Here is an 18,340-nt window from a genome sequence, read left to right as displayed (position 1 = left end):
TGGAATATTCTAGGCTCAAAGTGTCCAACTCTAATCAGCTAATTAAGCCATAACACCTGCAAAGGGTTCCTGAGCCTTTAAATGGTCTCTCAGTCTGGTTCAGTAGGAATCACAATCATGGGGAAGACTGCTGACCTGACAGTTGTGCAGAAAACCATCATTGACACCCTCCATAAGGAGGGAAAGCCTCAAAAGGTAATTGCAAAAGAAGTTGGATGTTCCCAAAGTGCTGTATCAAAGCACATTAATAGAAAGTTATGTGGAAGGGAAAAGTGTAGAAGAAAAAGGTGCACAAGCAGCAGGGATGACCGCAGTCTGGAGAGGATTGTCAGAAAAAGGCCATTCAAAAGTGTTGGGGACTTTCACAAGGAGTGGACTGAGGCTGGAGTCAGTGTATCAAGAGCCACCACACACAGACTGATCCTGGACATGGGCTTCAAATGTCGTATTCCTTTTGTCAAGCCGCTCCTGAACAACAAACAACATCAGAAGCGTCTTACCTGGGCTAAAGAAAAACAGACCTGGTCTGTTGCTCAGTGGTCCAAAGTCCTCTTTTCTAATGAGAGCAACTTTTGCATCTCATTTGGAAACCAAGGACCCAGAGTCTGGAGGAAGAATGGAGAGGCACACACTGCAAGATGCTTGAAGTCCAGTGTGAAGTTTCCACAGTCTGTGTTGATTTGGGGAGCCATGTCATCTGCTGGTGTTGGTCCACTGTGCTTCATTAAGTCCAGGGTCAACGCAGCCGTTTACCAGGAAATTTTGGAGCACTTCATGCTTCCTTCCGCAGACGAGCTTTATGGGGATGCTGACTTCATTTTCCAGCAGGACTTGGCATCTGCCCACACTGCCAAAAGCACCAAAACCTGGTTCAATGACATTGGCATTACTGTGCTTGATTGGCCAGCAAACTCGCCTGACCTGAACCTCATAGAGAATCTATGGGGCATTGCCAAGAGAAAGATGAGAGACATGAGACCAAACAATGCAGAAGAGCTGAAGGCTGCTATTGAAGCATCCTGGTCTTCCATAACATTTCAGCAGTGCCACAGGCTGATAGCTTCCATGTCACGCCGCATTGAGGCAGTAATTGCTGCAAAAGGGGCCCAAACCAAGTACTGAGTACATATGCATGCTTATACTTTTCAGAGGTCCGATATTGTTCTATGTACACTCCTTGTTTTATTGATTGCATGTAATATTCTAATTTTCTGAGATTGTGGATTTGGGGTTTTCATGAGCTGTACGCCATAATCATCACAATTATGACAAATCATGGCTTGAACTATCTTGCTTTGCATGTGATGAGTCTAACTCATATATTAGTTTCCCCTTTTAAGTTGCATTACTGAAATAAATGAACTTTTGCACGATATTCCAATTTTTCAAGTTTCACCTGTATATTGAATCAGAATTTTTCCAAACTATTAGAAATTTTCATTTAAATGTGGTTTTTTTGCAGTTGAAATTCAACTCCCAATGGTTTTCAGGGTTTTTTTTTAAATGAGAAGCTATGAATAGTTTAGATCAGGGCTTTTCAACCAGTGGTACGGGTACCACCTATGGTACATTAGCACCTGGCAGGTGGTATGCGACCATCCTAGAAAAGTGGTAGCAGGGGAGGGGAATGAGCTGAACCAGTGGCAGCACCACACAAGCCTGAGCAAGAGACGGCTGGAGCTGCAGGGCTGTCAGGGCTCAGCAGAAGTGCCAGGATCAGTGCCAGGCTCCAGCTGGAGCTTGGGGCTGATCCTGGTGCTTCTGAGCCCAGAGGAAGCGCCAATCAGCTGGAATGTTGCAGCATCTCCAGGGTCTTTTGATTTACATTCAGATGCTTGGCAACTGATTCATATTTAAGACGGTCACAGTGTCCCAGGGTGATGTGAAGTGACAAAAACCTGCTGCAAGCACCCAGCAGAAGGGGGGGGGGAATAAAAACCAAACACCCCCTCCCCACCCCACCCCCACTCCCAATCCTCAACAGAAATGCTCACAACAATGAAAACCTCGGACAGGAGGAAGAGCGCCGCCGGGCGGTCAGGCAGGTGTCTTGCTCAGCTGTGGTTTGGGGGGCTCTTTTTTCAGTGCCATTGTAACTTCGAACAGTCACTAAGCGAACTGTTGTAAGTCAAGGACTACCTGTACTTCATCACTTTTTTCCTTTTTTTTTTTTGTTCATCAAGTTTTTGATGACCAAAGTGGTACTGGTAGTACTCGGATGTTGCCATATCCTAAAAGTGATACAATGGGTGAAAAGGTTGAAAAGCCCTGGTTTAGATGGAAGTTTAAATGCCCCAAAACTGGAATTTTTTCCCCTGTCTGCTAAAAGTATAACTTTTCTAAGTAAAACTTTGGATATTTTAAATGGCCATCATTTGGGGCAAATATTCTTAATTACATGTAAATGTTCTTTGTAGCATTGCTAAGTTTATTTAGTTGGATTTCTGTGCATAGATATAGATGTCTACAGGTAGTCCTTGAGTTATAACCATTTGCTTAACAACACAGCCTGTAAAACACTTCCAACCTTTGCAAAACATTGCACCACCACCATCCCTGCAGTCACATGATTGTGATCTGGGTAACTGACAACATATTCACACTTACAATGGGATGCCACAAGTGCAATGTAGACTAGTCTCCTTGTGGTGCACCCCAGGCAATGTGACCTTGTCGTAGCTAGATAGTCTACCCCACAGGTCTGCAACCCGCGGCTCCGGAGCCACATGCGGCTCTTTCAGCCGTCTCCAGCGGCTCCCAGTCCTCTGCCATGTGCAGTCCAGAAAAAAAAACTGGGACTAAAAAAGTTCAACCAATCAATTCAAATATGCAGGGTAGGTGCATATCTCGGCTCCACTCTTCAGTCAAACCCTGTTCTGCGCATGCAGACACATTTTTTGCGGCTCCCAGTTTTTCCTTTTGTGAGGGAACCGGTTCCGAGTGGCTCTTTCACTGTTTCAGGTTTCTGACCCCTGGTCTACCCATTCCAGCTGCTGGACTTCACAAGGACCCAACAAGAAGCAGCAGTATGAAAATAAAGACAGCTCTTTTCAGATGCATTAATACTGTGTTCTGTTATGCCATATGACAAATAAACAAACTGATTGCCATGTGCCCATGATTATATGATCGCTATTTGTAGCCTTCTCTGCTGACTTTCCCAGAAATGCAGTGGGGAAGCCAGCAGGGAAGATTGCAAGCTGCCGCTACCCATCAAGAGGACTCCCACTCATCTCTGGGGGGCTGGTTGAAAGAACTACCTGCTGAAGAATTTCAGTTCTGTGCCTACTTGGATTTTGGCAATTCAGGAAAGCACAGAGGACAAATCCCTCGAAACACATTTCTTTCAGCCAGATCCTAGAGTGAAGAAACTGCCTGCTACACAATGCAGTTCTTCCTCCTTTTTACTACTTCTGTCACTTTCAAATCCTTTAAGCACTCTGTATCATTCAGCTATGTCAATCATGGAATTTAGTTCATAGCAGCTACAGAATATTATTTTTATTAATCATCACACTGGTCTGAAAAGCACTTTTTTGCGCTGAAGTCTTCAAGCTTCAAGATTCAATGACAATGGCCTTTGCTACCTTCATGAAGTCTCCTGGAAATGAGCCACAACTAGAAAAAAATGTTTGGCAGGTGCATCATCAGTTTCAAATGGGAAGTTCAAAAAGAGGAAGATGGCAAAATCCCAGAATTGTATATGCAATTAAGGACTCATCAGCAGAATGCAATTAGAGAAGTAGGAAACCAGGCTACAGAATTTCAAAGACAGAGGCCAAGTGGTACCACTCAAACCTCACTTGTTTCTAAGTTGGTGCACAAAGTATAAGGGGAAAAAATGCAGCAACAACTAGAGGTCCTAACTTGAGAAAACAAGTATCATGTGACAGGCTTCACTGAAACATTGTGAATATTATTTATTATTCCAACATTAACAGAAGCATAAAGTTCTGCTCTGCTCCACTCTGCCCTGGCCAGACCCCATTTGAAGTACTGTGTCCTGTTCTGAGTACCATAGTTCAAGATGTTAAGCTGAAGTGAATCACAAAATTATAGAATAATAGAGGTGGAAGGGACAGACCTTGGGGGTCTTCTAGTCCAAACTCTGCTCAAGCAGAAGACCCTATACCATTCTGGACAAAGGACTAAATTAAGAATTAAGTTAAAAGTTAGGAGGATGGCTACGAAGATGATGAGCAGAGAAGAAACCAAGTCTGAAGAGGAACAATTAGAAGACTATAGAGGTCTTACAGAAGAAACAAAGAAGGGGAGATATTACAGCATTGTTCAAATATCTAAATGTCTCGAAAATGCACTTACCTCGACCATCTCGTAAAACCACCTCTTTTTCATCTGTTATCCACCTGTAACATGGAAACTCCAGGTAATCACCAACTGGTGTTTTCACAGTGATATATTTAAGGTACCAGTCATCAGGAAACCAGTACTTCCGCTTTTCAATTTTTATCAGTTGGATCTCCCCCAAGTCCTCTGCCACTGTAACATCATAAGTATCAGTCTGGGAAGAAGGGGAAAAAAAGCTGTGATCTGCTAGACAACCTAAATGCAGCCACTTGCAAATAATTTAATTTCACATTTTCAGGAGTGTTTATTTCATTTGTAAAGAAGACTTTTACAATGTGCTTTTAGCAGCTTTGTCACCACTGCCCTTGCTGTATTGTGAAACATGTCCAAAGCAACCAGTTGTTGAAACATGTCTAGAACAGTTCATGTCCTCCATCATGACAGCAGAACTGTATTTCTCAACTAGGGCAAAATTCAGATGTGTAAGACTACAACTGTCAGAATCTCCCAAGGTAGCAGAACAGAATAGAATAACAGAGTTGGAAGGGACCTTGTAGGTCATCTAGTCCAACCCCCCACCCACCCAAGCAGGAGAGCCTACACCATTTCTGACAGATGGCAGTCCAGTCTGCTGCTACACACTATTGGCTCATATTTAATTGATTGTATACTAAGACTCCAAGTTCCCTCTCACAGTTACTGCTATTAACCTGGTTTCATTCAATCTATATGTGTACTTTTGGTTTTTCCTGCCTAAGTATAAGACTTTACTTTTCTCTACATTAAATTTCATTTTGTTAGATAGGGCCAGTGTTCAAGTCTCTCAAGATCTTTCTGGATCTTGAGCCTATCATCTAGGGCAGGGGTGTCAAACTCACAATGTCACGTGACATGTTGCGACGTATTGTGACTTTTTTGCCATTGCAGGCAATGGGGTGGGTGCGGTTTTGCTATGATGCATCTGGCCCATGGGCCAGCAGTTTGACGTGCCTGATCTCGGGTTTTGGCTATTCCTGCCAGCTTAATATCATCTGCAAAATTTGATGTTCCCCTTCTATTCCCTCATCTAAGTCATTTATGAAGATAAAGAGTACCGGGCCTAGGATAGAACCTTGTGGTACCCCATTGCTTACTTCCCTCCATGTAGACATAGTACCATTGAGGTTACTCATTGAATATGGTTTGTCAGCCAGTTACAAATCCATCTGGTGGTGATGCTGACTATCCCACTTTTTTCTAGCATTCCAAGAAGTATGTTTTGGTCTACTTGTCTTTGTCGAATGCCTTGCTGAAGTCTAAGTATACTATGTCCACAGTATTTCTCTGGTCTACTAATTTAGTTCCTTGGTCAAAAAATGAAATAAGATTGGTTTGTCATGATCTATTTTTAACAAACCCATGCTGGCTTCTAGTTATAACTTTATTTGTTTCTAGATGTTCGCAAATCTGTTTTTTGATTATCTTTTCCAGTATCTTCCCAGGTATTAGTGTTAAGCTGATTGATCTGTAGTTTCCTGGGTCTGTTTTTCCCCCCTTTTTTGAAGATGGGAACCATGTCAGCTCTTTTCCAATCCTTTGGTAGTTCCCCGGTGCTCCAAGATTTTTGAAAGATATGGTACAGTGATTCTGAGATGACATCGGCCAGCTCCTTCAGAACTCTGGGATGTAATCCATCAGGTCCCAGTGATTTATGTTCATCAAGATCAGACAAGTGTTCTCCTACCATTTCTTATTTTAACTTTTATTTGTAGTCTGTATTTTTCAGTTATGTTTTTGGTAAATTGGCCTCTAATTTCTTTTTATGTGAAGACCGATACAAAGAATGAGTTAAGCAACTCTGCTTACTCTCTGCTACCTGTTACTTCCTTGCCATCTTTCCTCTTTAGTGGACCAACTGTTTCCTTGATTTTTTTTGTTATTAATATGTTGAAATAAACTTTTTTTATTATCTTTTACTTTTGTTGTAAGTCTTTGTTTATTCTGAACCTTGCTTTCCTAACTTCTTCTTTGCGATTCTGGCTATCTGCTGATATTCTGCCTTAGTTATGTGTCCCTCTTTCCATTTTTTGTACTTGTCCTTTTTGTCTGTCAATTTATTAGAGAGATATTTGTGCAACCATGCGGGTTTTTTCTTAGATTTCTTGTTTTTCTTTTTCAGTGGTATTGTGCTGGGTTGGGCTTTTATGATCGTATTTTTCAGAATTTCCCAAGCTGCTTGAGTTGTTTTCCCCTTTAGGATTGTGATCCAAGGAATCTTTCCCAAGCTCTTTTGGAGTTTGTTAAAATGAACTCTTTTAAACTCTAAGGCTCTGTATCATTATGTTCTAGTCAGTGCTTTTTTTGTAAAAAAAAAAAAAGGTGCCAGAACTCACACACACCATACAACCCGCCTTGCCTACCCTACAAGGTTCCATCCAAAAAAGGTGCTGGAACTCCGTTCTGGGTGTTCTATGAGAAAAAAAGCCCTGGTTCTAGTGCTTGTATTTGCATTGTATTGAATTCTAGTATGATATCATCACTCTCACCCAAGGTTCCTGCAGTTCCAACTCACTCTATCACTTCTTCTCTGCTCTCCAATATGGCTGTTCCTCTAGTTCCCTCCTCTACCTTTTGGTCAACAAAGTTGTCAGCTAGGTTGGTCAGGAATCTATTCGATTTTTCACCTGGTGCAGAATTAATCTTCTAGTTGATGTCAAGATAATTGAAGTCTCCCATTACTATTGTACTGTGTTTCCTACATATATTTGTTAATTGGTTAGCAAAAAAAAATCTGTGAGGCCATTTTGTGGTGCCTCAGCAGCCTGGATCGGCAGTGGGGAGGGCGCAAAATTGTTGTGCAGAGGTCTTTTGCAGGCCTCTGCAGCCTGGATCGGGCTGCTGGCACACCGCACAATTGCCCCGCAGCCATGGGTGTAAGCTCCAGAGGCTTTGAAAAGGCCTCAGCCACCCTGATCGGCCGTCGGGAGGGGCGCAAATCACTCCAGAGGCATACCTGGACTCATGCTGCAGCTGCCTCCACCATCCAGCCCAGATCCACCCAGCTCTTGCAGCTGCTCCCTGACTCTCAGTGCAGAGAGAAAGAGAGCAAGAGTGCGGGAGCACGTGGAGAGGGGGCGGGGCAGCCTGGCCCCGCCTCCCTCTTGGGTGATGGCGTGCATGCCCACAGGGATGGCTCCACGTGCCACCTGTGGCACGCGTGCCATAGGTTCGCCACCCCTGCTGAGTATAATTCCTATACTCCTCTTTGGTGTTTGAGTTTGCCTTCTTTCCCTTTCCTCCTTATTTCATATGTTTTCTAGGGGGTTGGCTTATAATTAGGTCTTGGAGATCCTAAACATTGCTCACCCTCCCCCCCTCAGTTTTAATTTAAAGTCTTTCTGGTAAAATGAGCCAGGCGTTTTCTGAAAATACTCTTTCCAGTTTTTGTGAAGTGCAGCCCGTCCCTTGCCAAAAGTCTATCATGGAGGTAGTACAGACCATGGTCCAGGAATCCAGGTTTTTTTGGTGACACCAACCATTTAGCAAAAGGTTCACTTCTAGAATCCCTTGTTTTCTTACTGGATGTTGTACTTTCATTGGCAGTACAGATGAAAAAACTACTTGTGCACCTAACTCCTTGACCTTCTTGCTGAGCTGTTTGTAATCACTCGATATTATTTTTAGTTTCATTTTTGTGTCATCTGTCCCCACATGTAGTAGTAGAAAAGGTTAGTAATCTGTGGGTTTTATTATTTTTGTTAGGTTCTCAGCCATATCTTTGATTTTTACTCCAGGGAGACAACATACCTCTCTAGATTGACTGTCTGGTCTACAGATGGCTGATTCTGTTCCCTTGAGAATTGAATCTCTTATCGCCTTTTTTCCTAGGGAGTTTTGGGGTATTTTTCTATCTATCACAAAAGCACTTGATGTTGCTACTTTTTAAGGGACATTTGATGATGCTTCTTTTCTAGGTGCCTGCATGTTTTCTTCCAGGGACAGTCTATGACCGTGGTGGCGTGGGGGAAAAAAAGATCTTGCAAAGTGGGAATTGATTGATTGAACTTTTTAGTCCCAACCAGTCTGCCGTTACCACCACAGCCACAGCCACCCAATAGGCCACGCACACCCAATGGGCCACACCCACCCCGCACCCGATTCATAAGTGGGTTTTGGGTTGCAGTTTGGGCACTCGGTCTCTAAAAGGTTCGGCATCACTGGTCTATGAAATCAGCACCAGTGGGGCTGTATAAGAGGGGGTTGGGTTGGACAGGGGTTTTGTTCTAGGTTTGTGTTTTTTTCTATGAGTGACATGTTTCATCTCTCTTCTTCTTCTAAGGGGTCAGTTATTTTAGAAGTTGTTTGAGCATTATTATATTCAATTTGGGCACATTCTTCTTGCAAGGTTTGGAGTTTCTCATTTTGTAGGTTGAGTTTCAAAGTGGTTAGAGTTTCCTCTAGACCAGGGGTGTCAAACTGCCGGCCCACAGGTCAGACACGTCATGCAGAAGCCGCGCCCACCCCATTGCCGGCAATGGCAAAACTGTCCGGATATATTGCGCAACGTCACGTGATGTCGCGGATTTGACATGTCTGCTCTAGACTTTTTACTTTTTCTTCTAATAACACAATTAGTTTACATTGGGTACATTTATAGTTTGGATCATCTTTGGGCATAAGCGTACACATCGAACATGTTTTGTGGATTGCAATAGCATCAGTTTCTTTTTCCATGAGTGGATTAAAAACAGTGAAAATGAGAAAAAAATGGAAAATGGGAGTGTAGAAGGTTTTTCCACAGATTTTTAAAAGGGAAAAATGTCCAGTTTAGAAATTTGATATTCTAACAGATCATTTAAAAATTGGGGGGGAAATGTCTAGTTTCAAATTTTAAAGTTCTAGCAGTTCATTTAAAATGTCAAATGTTGAGTGGGGCTTAAATGCAAGGTTCTTTCTTATCCTGTCCTGGAACGTTCTATAATTATCCCTTTCCTCCCTGCCTTCTTGTGAGCTTTATTTAGAGCTTTCTTCTCTACCTTTATATTTTTATTTATTTTTATTTTAATTCCATTTATATCCCGCCCTTCTCCGAAGACTCAGGGCGGCTTACAAGCTTAGCAGTAGCCTTCATTCTATGTATATACCTGCTTATTAGGGCTTTCACACACACCCCCAAGCGGCATTATTACAAAGTCAGCTTATTGCCCCCAACAATCTGGGTCCTCATTTTACCTACCTCAGAAGGATGGAAGGCTGAGTCAACCTTGAGCCTGGTGGGATGCGAACCTGCACTAATTGCAGGCAGCTGGTGTTACTTAAGGAGGCATTAGCCCACTGCTCCACCAAGGCTCTGTACTTGCTATTGTCTACTCTGCTTTTATTTTTTGCCTTGTGTTCTGTAATTATTATTTTTTTAGCCTCTCTTCCTACTTGTTTTCGTCTGCCACCACCGGCTATTCAGCTCTCCCTGTTTTTCTCAGTGCTGCCCCCCCCCCAACTTTGGTCTGCCGTGCTGTTCTGTTGCCATTCGCAATCGCTGGTCTGCTGTGCTGCAATGCTCCACCGCAGACATCCTCTGATTCCCCGTTGCTCCACCGATACTTTCCACACTACCCTCTGTGCTGTAATTCACTGTGCTGCCTCTTGCTGCTGGCTCTCTTCCCTGCTGTGCTGCCACTTCTCTGTTCCGCAGCCACACTTCTCCTGTTTGCTGGTTTGTCGTGCCAGTGTTCTGCTTCCTCCAACAAACAGGACTGCCAAGATGGTGCACAGTAAGCTCACTTCTCCTCTCTGCAGTCGGCTCTCCTCCCTGCTCCACGGTCTCACTGGCTCGCCTCTTTGTTCTCTGATGGTTATTGTGCTGCCCTCGGTCTGCTCACCATTCTGCCCCACAGCTGATTCTCCTCTCGGTTCCGCAGCTGGCCCCAATCTCTCACCAGCTCACCTCTTAGTTCTCTGCCGGTTTGTTCTGCTGCCCATAGTCAGTTTGCCTCTCCGCTTACCTCGCTCACTTCAATAGGCCTCTGGTCTCTTGGCTAGGCCTCTCAGGTGCAGCTGAGCCTCTCTCAGCAGGAAAGGTTTGCTGCAGGCCGCTGCCCTTGGTGGTATTTTCCTCCTAATTTCTCCAATCTTCCCTCTCCTTTTCTCTTCTCCAATCTTTTTTTCTTTTTCTATGATTTATCTTTCCCTCTCCACCATTCCTCCTACTATTTTGTCTTAGTTTAATATCAACTGTACTCCCCGCAATGTAACCATGCTTGCTCTTTTGCCGCCATCTTGAAGCCTGGCATAGCCATTGAAGTTGAAACTTTACCTCTGAAGTTTCCCAGTTTGGGCAATGCTGCACTAGACCAATCCTAACTTGTTTCTGGCTTTATGAATGCCACAGGACACACAATGGATTTAATATTCTGTTCAAGTAGTGATGAGAATCTACAGGCAGGAATGTTCTGTGTGATTCCATTGTAACTGATGTATATATTACTATTTCAAAGTTTATACTATCCACATTGCTAATTTTAACCTCTTTTCTCCTTGTTGAATATGTGTGGCTTGAACAAGCCTTTCAGCATATTCTGATTTAATACTGTCTTTTAGTCAAATGTTTTTGTCTACATGTACTTTTCATAACTAACCGGACACTATCAATTTAATTTTTTATGTTTGAGTACCAATTCTCTTGTGCTGGTTAATGACTACAATAAAGTTATCTCTCTGCGTAACTGATGTATAAATTCTTAGTCAGTTTTCAATTCTAGCTCCGTGGTGGCGAACCTATGGCACCTGTGCCACAGGCGGCACGTGGAGCCGTCCCTGTGGGCATTTGCGCCATCGCCTCAGAGGGAGACAGGGCCAGGCTGCTCCCCTCCGCCTCTCTATGTGCGCCTGCGCTCTTGCTCTCATTCTCTCTGCACTGGGAATCAGGGAGCAGCTGCAAGATCTGAGCAGATCTGGGCAGGATGGTGGAGGCAACTGCCAGTGCGAGTCCAGATAAGCCTGCAGAGCGTTTTTGCGCCGCCTCCCACGGCCGATCCGGGTGGCAGAGGCCTTTTCCAAGCCTCTGGAGTTCGCATCCATGTCCTTGGGGCGATTTTGCAGCATGTCAGTGGCCCGATCTGGGCTCCAGAGGCTTGGAAAAGGCCTCTGCCACCCGGATCTAAGGCTGCACAGTGATTTCACACGCACACAAACACACACCCCATGGCCGATCCAAGCAACAGAGGCCTTTTCCAAGCTTCTGGAGCTTGGATCAGGCCACTGAGGCACCGCAAAATTGCTCTGTGGCCATGGATGAGATCTCCAGAGGCTTGGAAAAGGCCACAATCTCATGGCAGCCGCATTGGGTGCAACACACGAGGCGGCAAACAGCCACGTTGTGCCAAAACCGAGGGGCCGGCAGGCTGTGGCTGCTGATGGACAGTTAGCCCCCATGCGCTCGCTGTGTGCAGGGAGCCAATGGTGCCAGGCAGCAATCACTCCGGCCCCTGTCTCACCTTGCCTTGCCCTGCTGCAATGGCACCCCTGCCCTGCCCTCCTGCCTCACCTTGCCTCATCCCACAGGATGAGCCTCCTGCCCACCGTCCCACCCGCCAGAGACCCCCTGGATCTCCCCCAACCCTGCCTGGCCCCCACAGGCATCCCTCCCCACAAGCAAAATTGACATGGCCATACCCACCCAGTCTGCCGTGACCACCACAGCCATGCCCACCCAATGGGCCATTCCCACCTAGCACCTGAGGATACATCAATGGGTTTTGGGTTGCAGTTTGGGTACTCCAACTGGTACAGAATGCAGCCGCGAGAGTTCTGTTGGGAGTTTCCCGACACTCCCATGTCACACCTTTGCTCCGCGAGCTGCATTGGCTTCCAGTTGTCTTCTGGGTGAGGTTCAAGGTGTTAGTAATGACCTACAAAGCCCTACATGGCATGGGTCCGGAATACCTTGGGGAGCACCTGCGGCCGGCGTCAACTTCCCTCCGCCCAGTATGCTCCCACAGAGAGGGCCTCCTCAGGGTGCCACCGGTCAAAGAATGCCGACTGGTGGCCCCCAGGGGGAGGGCGTTCTCTGTGGGTGCACCGGATCTTTGGAACCATCTTCCGGTCAAGCTCCGGATGGCGCCCGATCTCCGCTCCTTCCGGCGCGATCTTAAAACCCATCTCTTTGAACAAGCTGGCCTGGCCTGATGGGACGGGGTTGGATTTTATAAATGGATTTTAACTTTTAATCTGTATTAATTTATTACGGGCACTGTTTAATTACTTTTTAATAATTTTTAATTTTTGTATCTTGTTTTTATGTATTGCCCTGTTCACCGCCCTGAGTCCTTCGGGAGAAGGGCGGTATACAAAATAAATAAATAAATAAATAAATAAATAAATAAATAAATAAATAAATAAATAAATAAATACTCGGTCTCTAAAAGGTGTGCCATCATTGATCTAGCTGATGCCCTATATGTACCTGGCAATTTGCTCACCTTGTTTATGATGTTATCATGCTGATTGTTATTTTTTATTGTTCACTGGTAAAGGAAAATATCTGACTTAACTGAGATGGGGAAGTGGAATATTTCACAACAGAAAATATTTTTGTAACAGGAACAGAAACAAGACTTTGACTAAAGAAGCACACATATTGAATTTATGTATATCACATTAGCTGTAAAAGAATTGCCAATAGAATCGTTTTGTAAGAAAAATATGATATGACGGGTCTTTATCTTAAAAACTGTAGACTATTGCCTATATCACATATGATCAGAACAGAATGTTCATTAACACAGTTAATTTCACAGTGATAGATGAACCACCCCCTCCTATCTCATTCATGCAGCTGTTAAAAGACACGTTTGCATAATATTTGGATATTTAATAGTAAATATGAAAAGGACCATTAAAATTTAAATAAATTTCACAAATATAATGAAAAACAAGGCAGGTGTGACTAATAAGAGGCTTAATTTGCACGTGTGACAGACTAATGGCTTCACTATCACCTGTGAGGAACACAATTTAAACTGTCCAGGTAGGGAGAGAATGCAAGGCAGACAGAGCCACAAATATACATGATGGGGTCAGGATTTTCATGAGAAAAAACCAGATTTTTGTCTTTTTCATCCCAAAATGGAAAGTGAATTGTTACAGCAATCAAGGAGCTACCAAAAGGGAACATGAGTAATTAATACATGTCCTGGAAATACCAAACAGAAAAAAATAAACTAAACAGTACAACCCTTCCAGTGCTTTCAGCAGTGTTTTGGGCAGCAGTGTTTTGGACAGGATCATGGGGAGGCTGAGCACCACCACATGTTTGTTGGACCCGTGCCCTTCCTGGCTGGTCTATGCAGCCCGGGAGAGGACACGCAGCTGGTTCCAGGCAGTTATATCAGCTTCTTTGAGTGAGGGTAGCTTCCCCGCCGTCTTGAAAGAGGCGGTGGTGAGGCCTCTCCTCAAGAAGCCTGCCTTGGACCCAGCTGTATTGAACAACTTTCGTCCTGTCTCCAACCTTCGCTTTCTTGCGAAGGTTGTTGAGAGTGTGGTGGCACATCAGCTCCCTCTGGTCCTGGATGAAGCGGATTATCTAGACCCGTACCAATCGGGTTTCAGGCCCGGGTACAGCACGGAGATGGCATTGGTCGCGCTGGTGAATGATCTCTGGAGGGCCCGGGACAGGGGGCATTCCTCTGTTCTGGTCCTATTAGACCTCTCAGCGGCTTTCGATACCATCGACCATGGTATCTTGCTGCGGCGTCTTGGGGGATTGGGAGTGGGAGGCACGGTTTTACAGTGGTTCTCCTCCTATCTCCAGGGACGCTCGCAGTCGGTGTTGGCAGGAGGGCAGAGGTCGACCGCGAGGTCTCTCATTTGTGGAGTTCCTCAGGGGTCGGTCCTCTCGCCTCTCCTGTTCAACATCTATATGAAACCGCTGGGTGAGATCATTCGTGGTTTTGGAGTTGGGTATCATCAGTATGCTGATGATACCCAGCTTTTCTTTTCGACCCCAAACCACCCCAGTGATGCCCTCACCGTGATGTCCCGTTGCCTGGAGGCGGTTCGGGTCTGGATGGGGAGGAACAGACTTCAACTCAACCCCGACAAGACCGAGTGGCTTTGCATACCTTCATCCCGAGTTTATTCGGACATTCCACCTCTTACTATGGGGGGCGAATTATTACCCCCCGTAGATAGGGCTCGCAACTTGGGAGTCCTCCTAGATTCACGGCTCACCCTGGAAGACCACATAGGAGCTGTGACTAGGGGGGCTTTCGCCCAGGTTTGCCTGGTGCGCCAGTTGCAGCCCTATCTAAGCCGGAATGATCTATGCACAGTCACTCACGCGCTCGTGACCTCTCGACTAGACTACTGCAACGCTCTCTACATGGGGCTGCCCTTGAGGACCACCCGGAGGCTCCAACTGGCACAGAATGCAGCCGCGAGAGTTGTGTTGGGAGTTTCCCGATACTCCCATGTCACACCTCTGCTCCGTGAGCTGCATTGGTTGCCAGTTGTCTTCCGGGTGAGATTCAAGGTACTAGTCATGGTGTTTAAAGCCCTACATGGCAGGGGTCCGGAGTACCTCAGGGAACACCTGCTGCCGGCGTCAACTTCCCTCCGCCCTGTGCGTTCCCACAGAGAGGGCCTCCTCAGGGTGCCACCGGTCAGAGAATGTAGATTGGTGGCCCCCAGGGGGAGGTCTTTCTCTGTGGGCGCCCCGGAGCTATGGAACCAGTTACCGGTTGAGCTCCGGACGGCGCCCGATCTTCGCTCCTTTCGCCGCGATCTGAAAACATACCTGTTCGAACAAGCCGGCCTGGCCTGAGGGGGGATTGGTGGGGTTTTTACTATCATTTTATTGGGGTTTTATTAATGTATTTATTGTTTTTTATGGGCATGTATTTAATTACTTTTTAATTTTTGTAGCTTTGTGTTTTATTCTTGCCCTGTACACCGCCCTGAGTCCTTCGGGAGAAGGGCGGTATAGAAATATTAATAAATTAAATTAATAAATTAAACTGAAGCCATCCAGCAAGATGGTCACAAAATCATGTTGCACTGTATTTAAGAAGTTGGCAATGTTACCAAGAATTAATGCAAAACTAAGTATCAAAATAAATATTTCCCAAGTAATTATACCAGAGATATATTGTACATTTAGCTCCTAACTATAATCAATAATGTTTATAAGTTACTTTTTATGATAAATGTTTATATAACTACATAAAGATTTCCTTTATATTATCTAGTAGAATGTTATATTAGCAATATCTAATTACATATACATGTAGTCCTCAACTTACAACAGTTCATTTAGTGATTGTTCAAAGTTACAATGACACTAAAAAGTGACTTACGACAGCTTTTCACACTTATGACCATTGCCATATTCCCATGGTCACATGATCAAAATTCAGATGCTTGGCAACTGATTCATATTTGCCTTCATTTTTGATTCATATTTATGACAGAAGCCATTTTCACTTAACAACCATGGTGCTAGCTTAATAACTGCAGCGATTCACTTAACAACTGTGGCAAGAAACTATCTCGCTTAGCAACAGAAATTTTGGATTCAATTGTGGTCGTAAGTCAAGGACTACCTGTACAGGCACTATATTTAGAAACATGCATACATATTTCTCTTGTTGGAGGAAAAAGCACAGAGTTGATAGTGAGTTATAAACATTCAGGGACGCGGTGGCTCAGTGGGTTAGGAGGCTGAGCCTTGTTGATCAGAAGATTGGCAGTTTGGCGGGTCAAATCCCGAGTGCCGTGTAGCAGAGTGAGCGCCTGTTACTTGTCCCAGCTTCTGCCAACCTAGCAGTTCGAAAGCATGCAAAAATGCAAGTAGAAAAATAGGGACCACTACGGTGGGAAGGTAACAGCGTTCCGTGCGCCTTTGGCATCTAGTCATGCCGGCCACATGACCACAGAGACGTCCTCGGACAAGCGCTGGCTCTTCGACTTTGAAACGGAGATGAGCACCGGCCCCTAGAGTCGGAAACAACTAGCACGCATGTGCGGGGGAACCTTAACCTTTACCTTTACCTTTACCTTATAAACATTCAGTTATGAATCTGCAGAGTAGATTCCTGTCTAGTAAACTGTCCAAAGGATAACCAAGAGTAAGCATTTAGAAACAGTAATTGTATCCCCCTATAATAATCTCTTGTTCATTTCTTTCTAGAATGTCAGTCACAGTTGAGGCTAAGGAGACAATAGAAATTAGGTCTAAACCTCTCTGCCACTGTAACAACCATAGAAGGCACAGAAAAGTATGACTAATTGCTCCTTGCAAAAACAATTTCCTTCTCTTAATTGCTTCCCCACCTCCCAACCCAACAGTTGGGTACATGGGGCAAGACTAAGCAAAGGATAGCAACAAAGAGTATCCATCACTGTTTTATTTATTGTTCAAAATTTTGAACAGAACTGTTTCTAAAAAATTTCCCTTTTGAATTTTCATCTTCTTCGAGCCTAATTAGATAAGAAACAAAAGCCTAGACATTCTTAGAGGAACCTTTGATTAACTGCCTCCCCTCCCCAATTTCTTGTGTGACGGTACAGAAAAAGTTACCAAGTGCTTCTTGCAAATACCATTTTGCCCATCTTCACAATCCTGATACAGCAAATCAGAGGTTTCTGATAAACTACACTGAAAAAAAAGTATGAACACCGAATTTCCCCCGCTTCTAAGATAGTACGGTACTGTATGGCCATTTTTGCCCTATGTGGTCCAGAAAAACAAAGCAAGCAAACAAACGGAGGCAGGAAGGATCCTTTCCTGCAAAATAGCTCTCATATTGATCGTGCAACAGAACATCACTAGGCAGCTGCATTTCGAAGTCCTAATACAGGAGGTACACTAGACTTTCCGCTTGCCATGAGAAGGCAAATGAATATTCAGAATTGTTGCTTGCTATTCAGGAGGCAAAGACGTACTGCTCTAGAAAGGGTACAGAGAAGAGCAACCAAGATGATTAGGGGGCTGGAGGCTAAAACATATAGGGAACGGTTGCTGGAATTGGGTATGTGTAGTTTAATGAAGAGAAGGGTGAGGGGTGACATGATAGCAGTGTTCCAATATCTCAGGGGCTACCACAAAGAAGAGGGAGTCAAGCTATTCTCCAAAGCACCTGAAAGCAGGACAAGAAGCAACGGATGGAAACTAGTCAAGGAGAGAAGCAACCTAGAACTAAGGAGAAACTTCCTGACAGAACAATTAACCAGTGGAACAACCTGCCTCCAGAGGTGGTGAATGCTCCAACACTGGAGGTTTTTAAGAAGAGACTGGACAGCCATTTGCCTGAAATGGTATAGGGTTTCCTGCCTGAGCAGGGGGTTGGACTAGATGACCTCCAAGGTCCCTTCCAACTTATATTATTATTATTATTATTATTATTATTATTATTATTATTATTATTATTATTATTATTATTATTATTATTATTATTATTATTATTATTATTATTATTATTATTATTATTATTATTATTATAGAATGCAAACATCCCTCGGGAGCTTAGAAGAGAGGATGTAAGAGTGCAAATGGGAAGCCAATATCGATGAGGAACTACTGAGGGACAAGAAAAGAAATGGCTTTTTGCCGCTGTAAAACTTAAATCTCAAACAACTCGGGCTTAGAGAGAAGCGATTGTACAGATCTCGAGTGATATTCCACAGCCCGCCCACCACCTCACTCACAGCACCGCGCTCGAAGTCATTATAGAACGCCTTGTCAAGCAGATGTCTCTCGCTCGTGCCGTCTAAGCCCACCAAGGTAAGGTAGATGTAGTCGTCGGTGCCTGCGAACCACTGATTTCCCGTCGCCACTGTCACTAAATAGGATGGCATGACTAGAGCCCAGTAGTAGTGCTCCACTTTCCTAATAAATTCTCAATTTATGGAAGGACGCTGGCAATTGGGCGGAGCGGGACGGAACAAATTGGCAGTCACAACCGGCCATCTCCCTTTCCCGCCCAGAAGGGAAGGGGAAGTAATGATTGATAAGGCGTAAAGAAGCAAGTGTGGCGTGTACATTCTTAATTCTGAAATG

The 18,340-nt window shown here is 44.5% G+C and overlaps 1 protein-coding gene across 2 annotated transcripts in view; it reads right to left on the bottom strand.

Moving 5' to 3' along the window:
• The window catches only part of ALOX5 (arachidonate 5-lipoxygenase), a 121,744-nt gene extending 103,572 nt beyond the window's left edge, over positions 1-18,172 (bottom strand). The window contains exons 1-2 of one of the 2 annotated variants that reach the window (XM_081322962.1): positions 18,061-18,172; positions 4,324-4,522 (exon numbers count right to left, since the gene is read on the bottom strand). In XM_081322962.1, the coding sequence (XP_081179088.1) occupies positions 4,324-4,522; positions 18,061-18,138 (277 nt within the window). In that variant the 5' untranslated portion in view covers positions 18,139-18,172. Of the gene's footprint in view, positions 1-4,323; positions 4,523-17,988 lie in introns of both variants that reach the window. The other variant, XM_081322961.1, reaches the window with a different exon arrangement.
• Between the last annotated feature and the right edge of the window lie 168 nt (positions 18,173-18,340).

Source organism: Vipera berus, assembly GCF_964194415.1.
Source record: "Vipera berus genome assembly, chromosome: 3".
In the NCBI taxonomy this organism is placed as follows: domain Eukaryota; kingdom Metazoa; phylum Chordata; class Lepidosauria; order Squamata; family Viperidae; genus Vipera; species Vipera berus.
The sequence above is the reverse complement of the archived record's forward strand: the minus strand, read 5'-3'. Positions and strand labels throughout refer to the sequence as shown.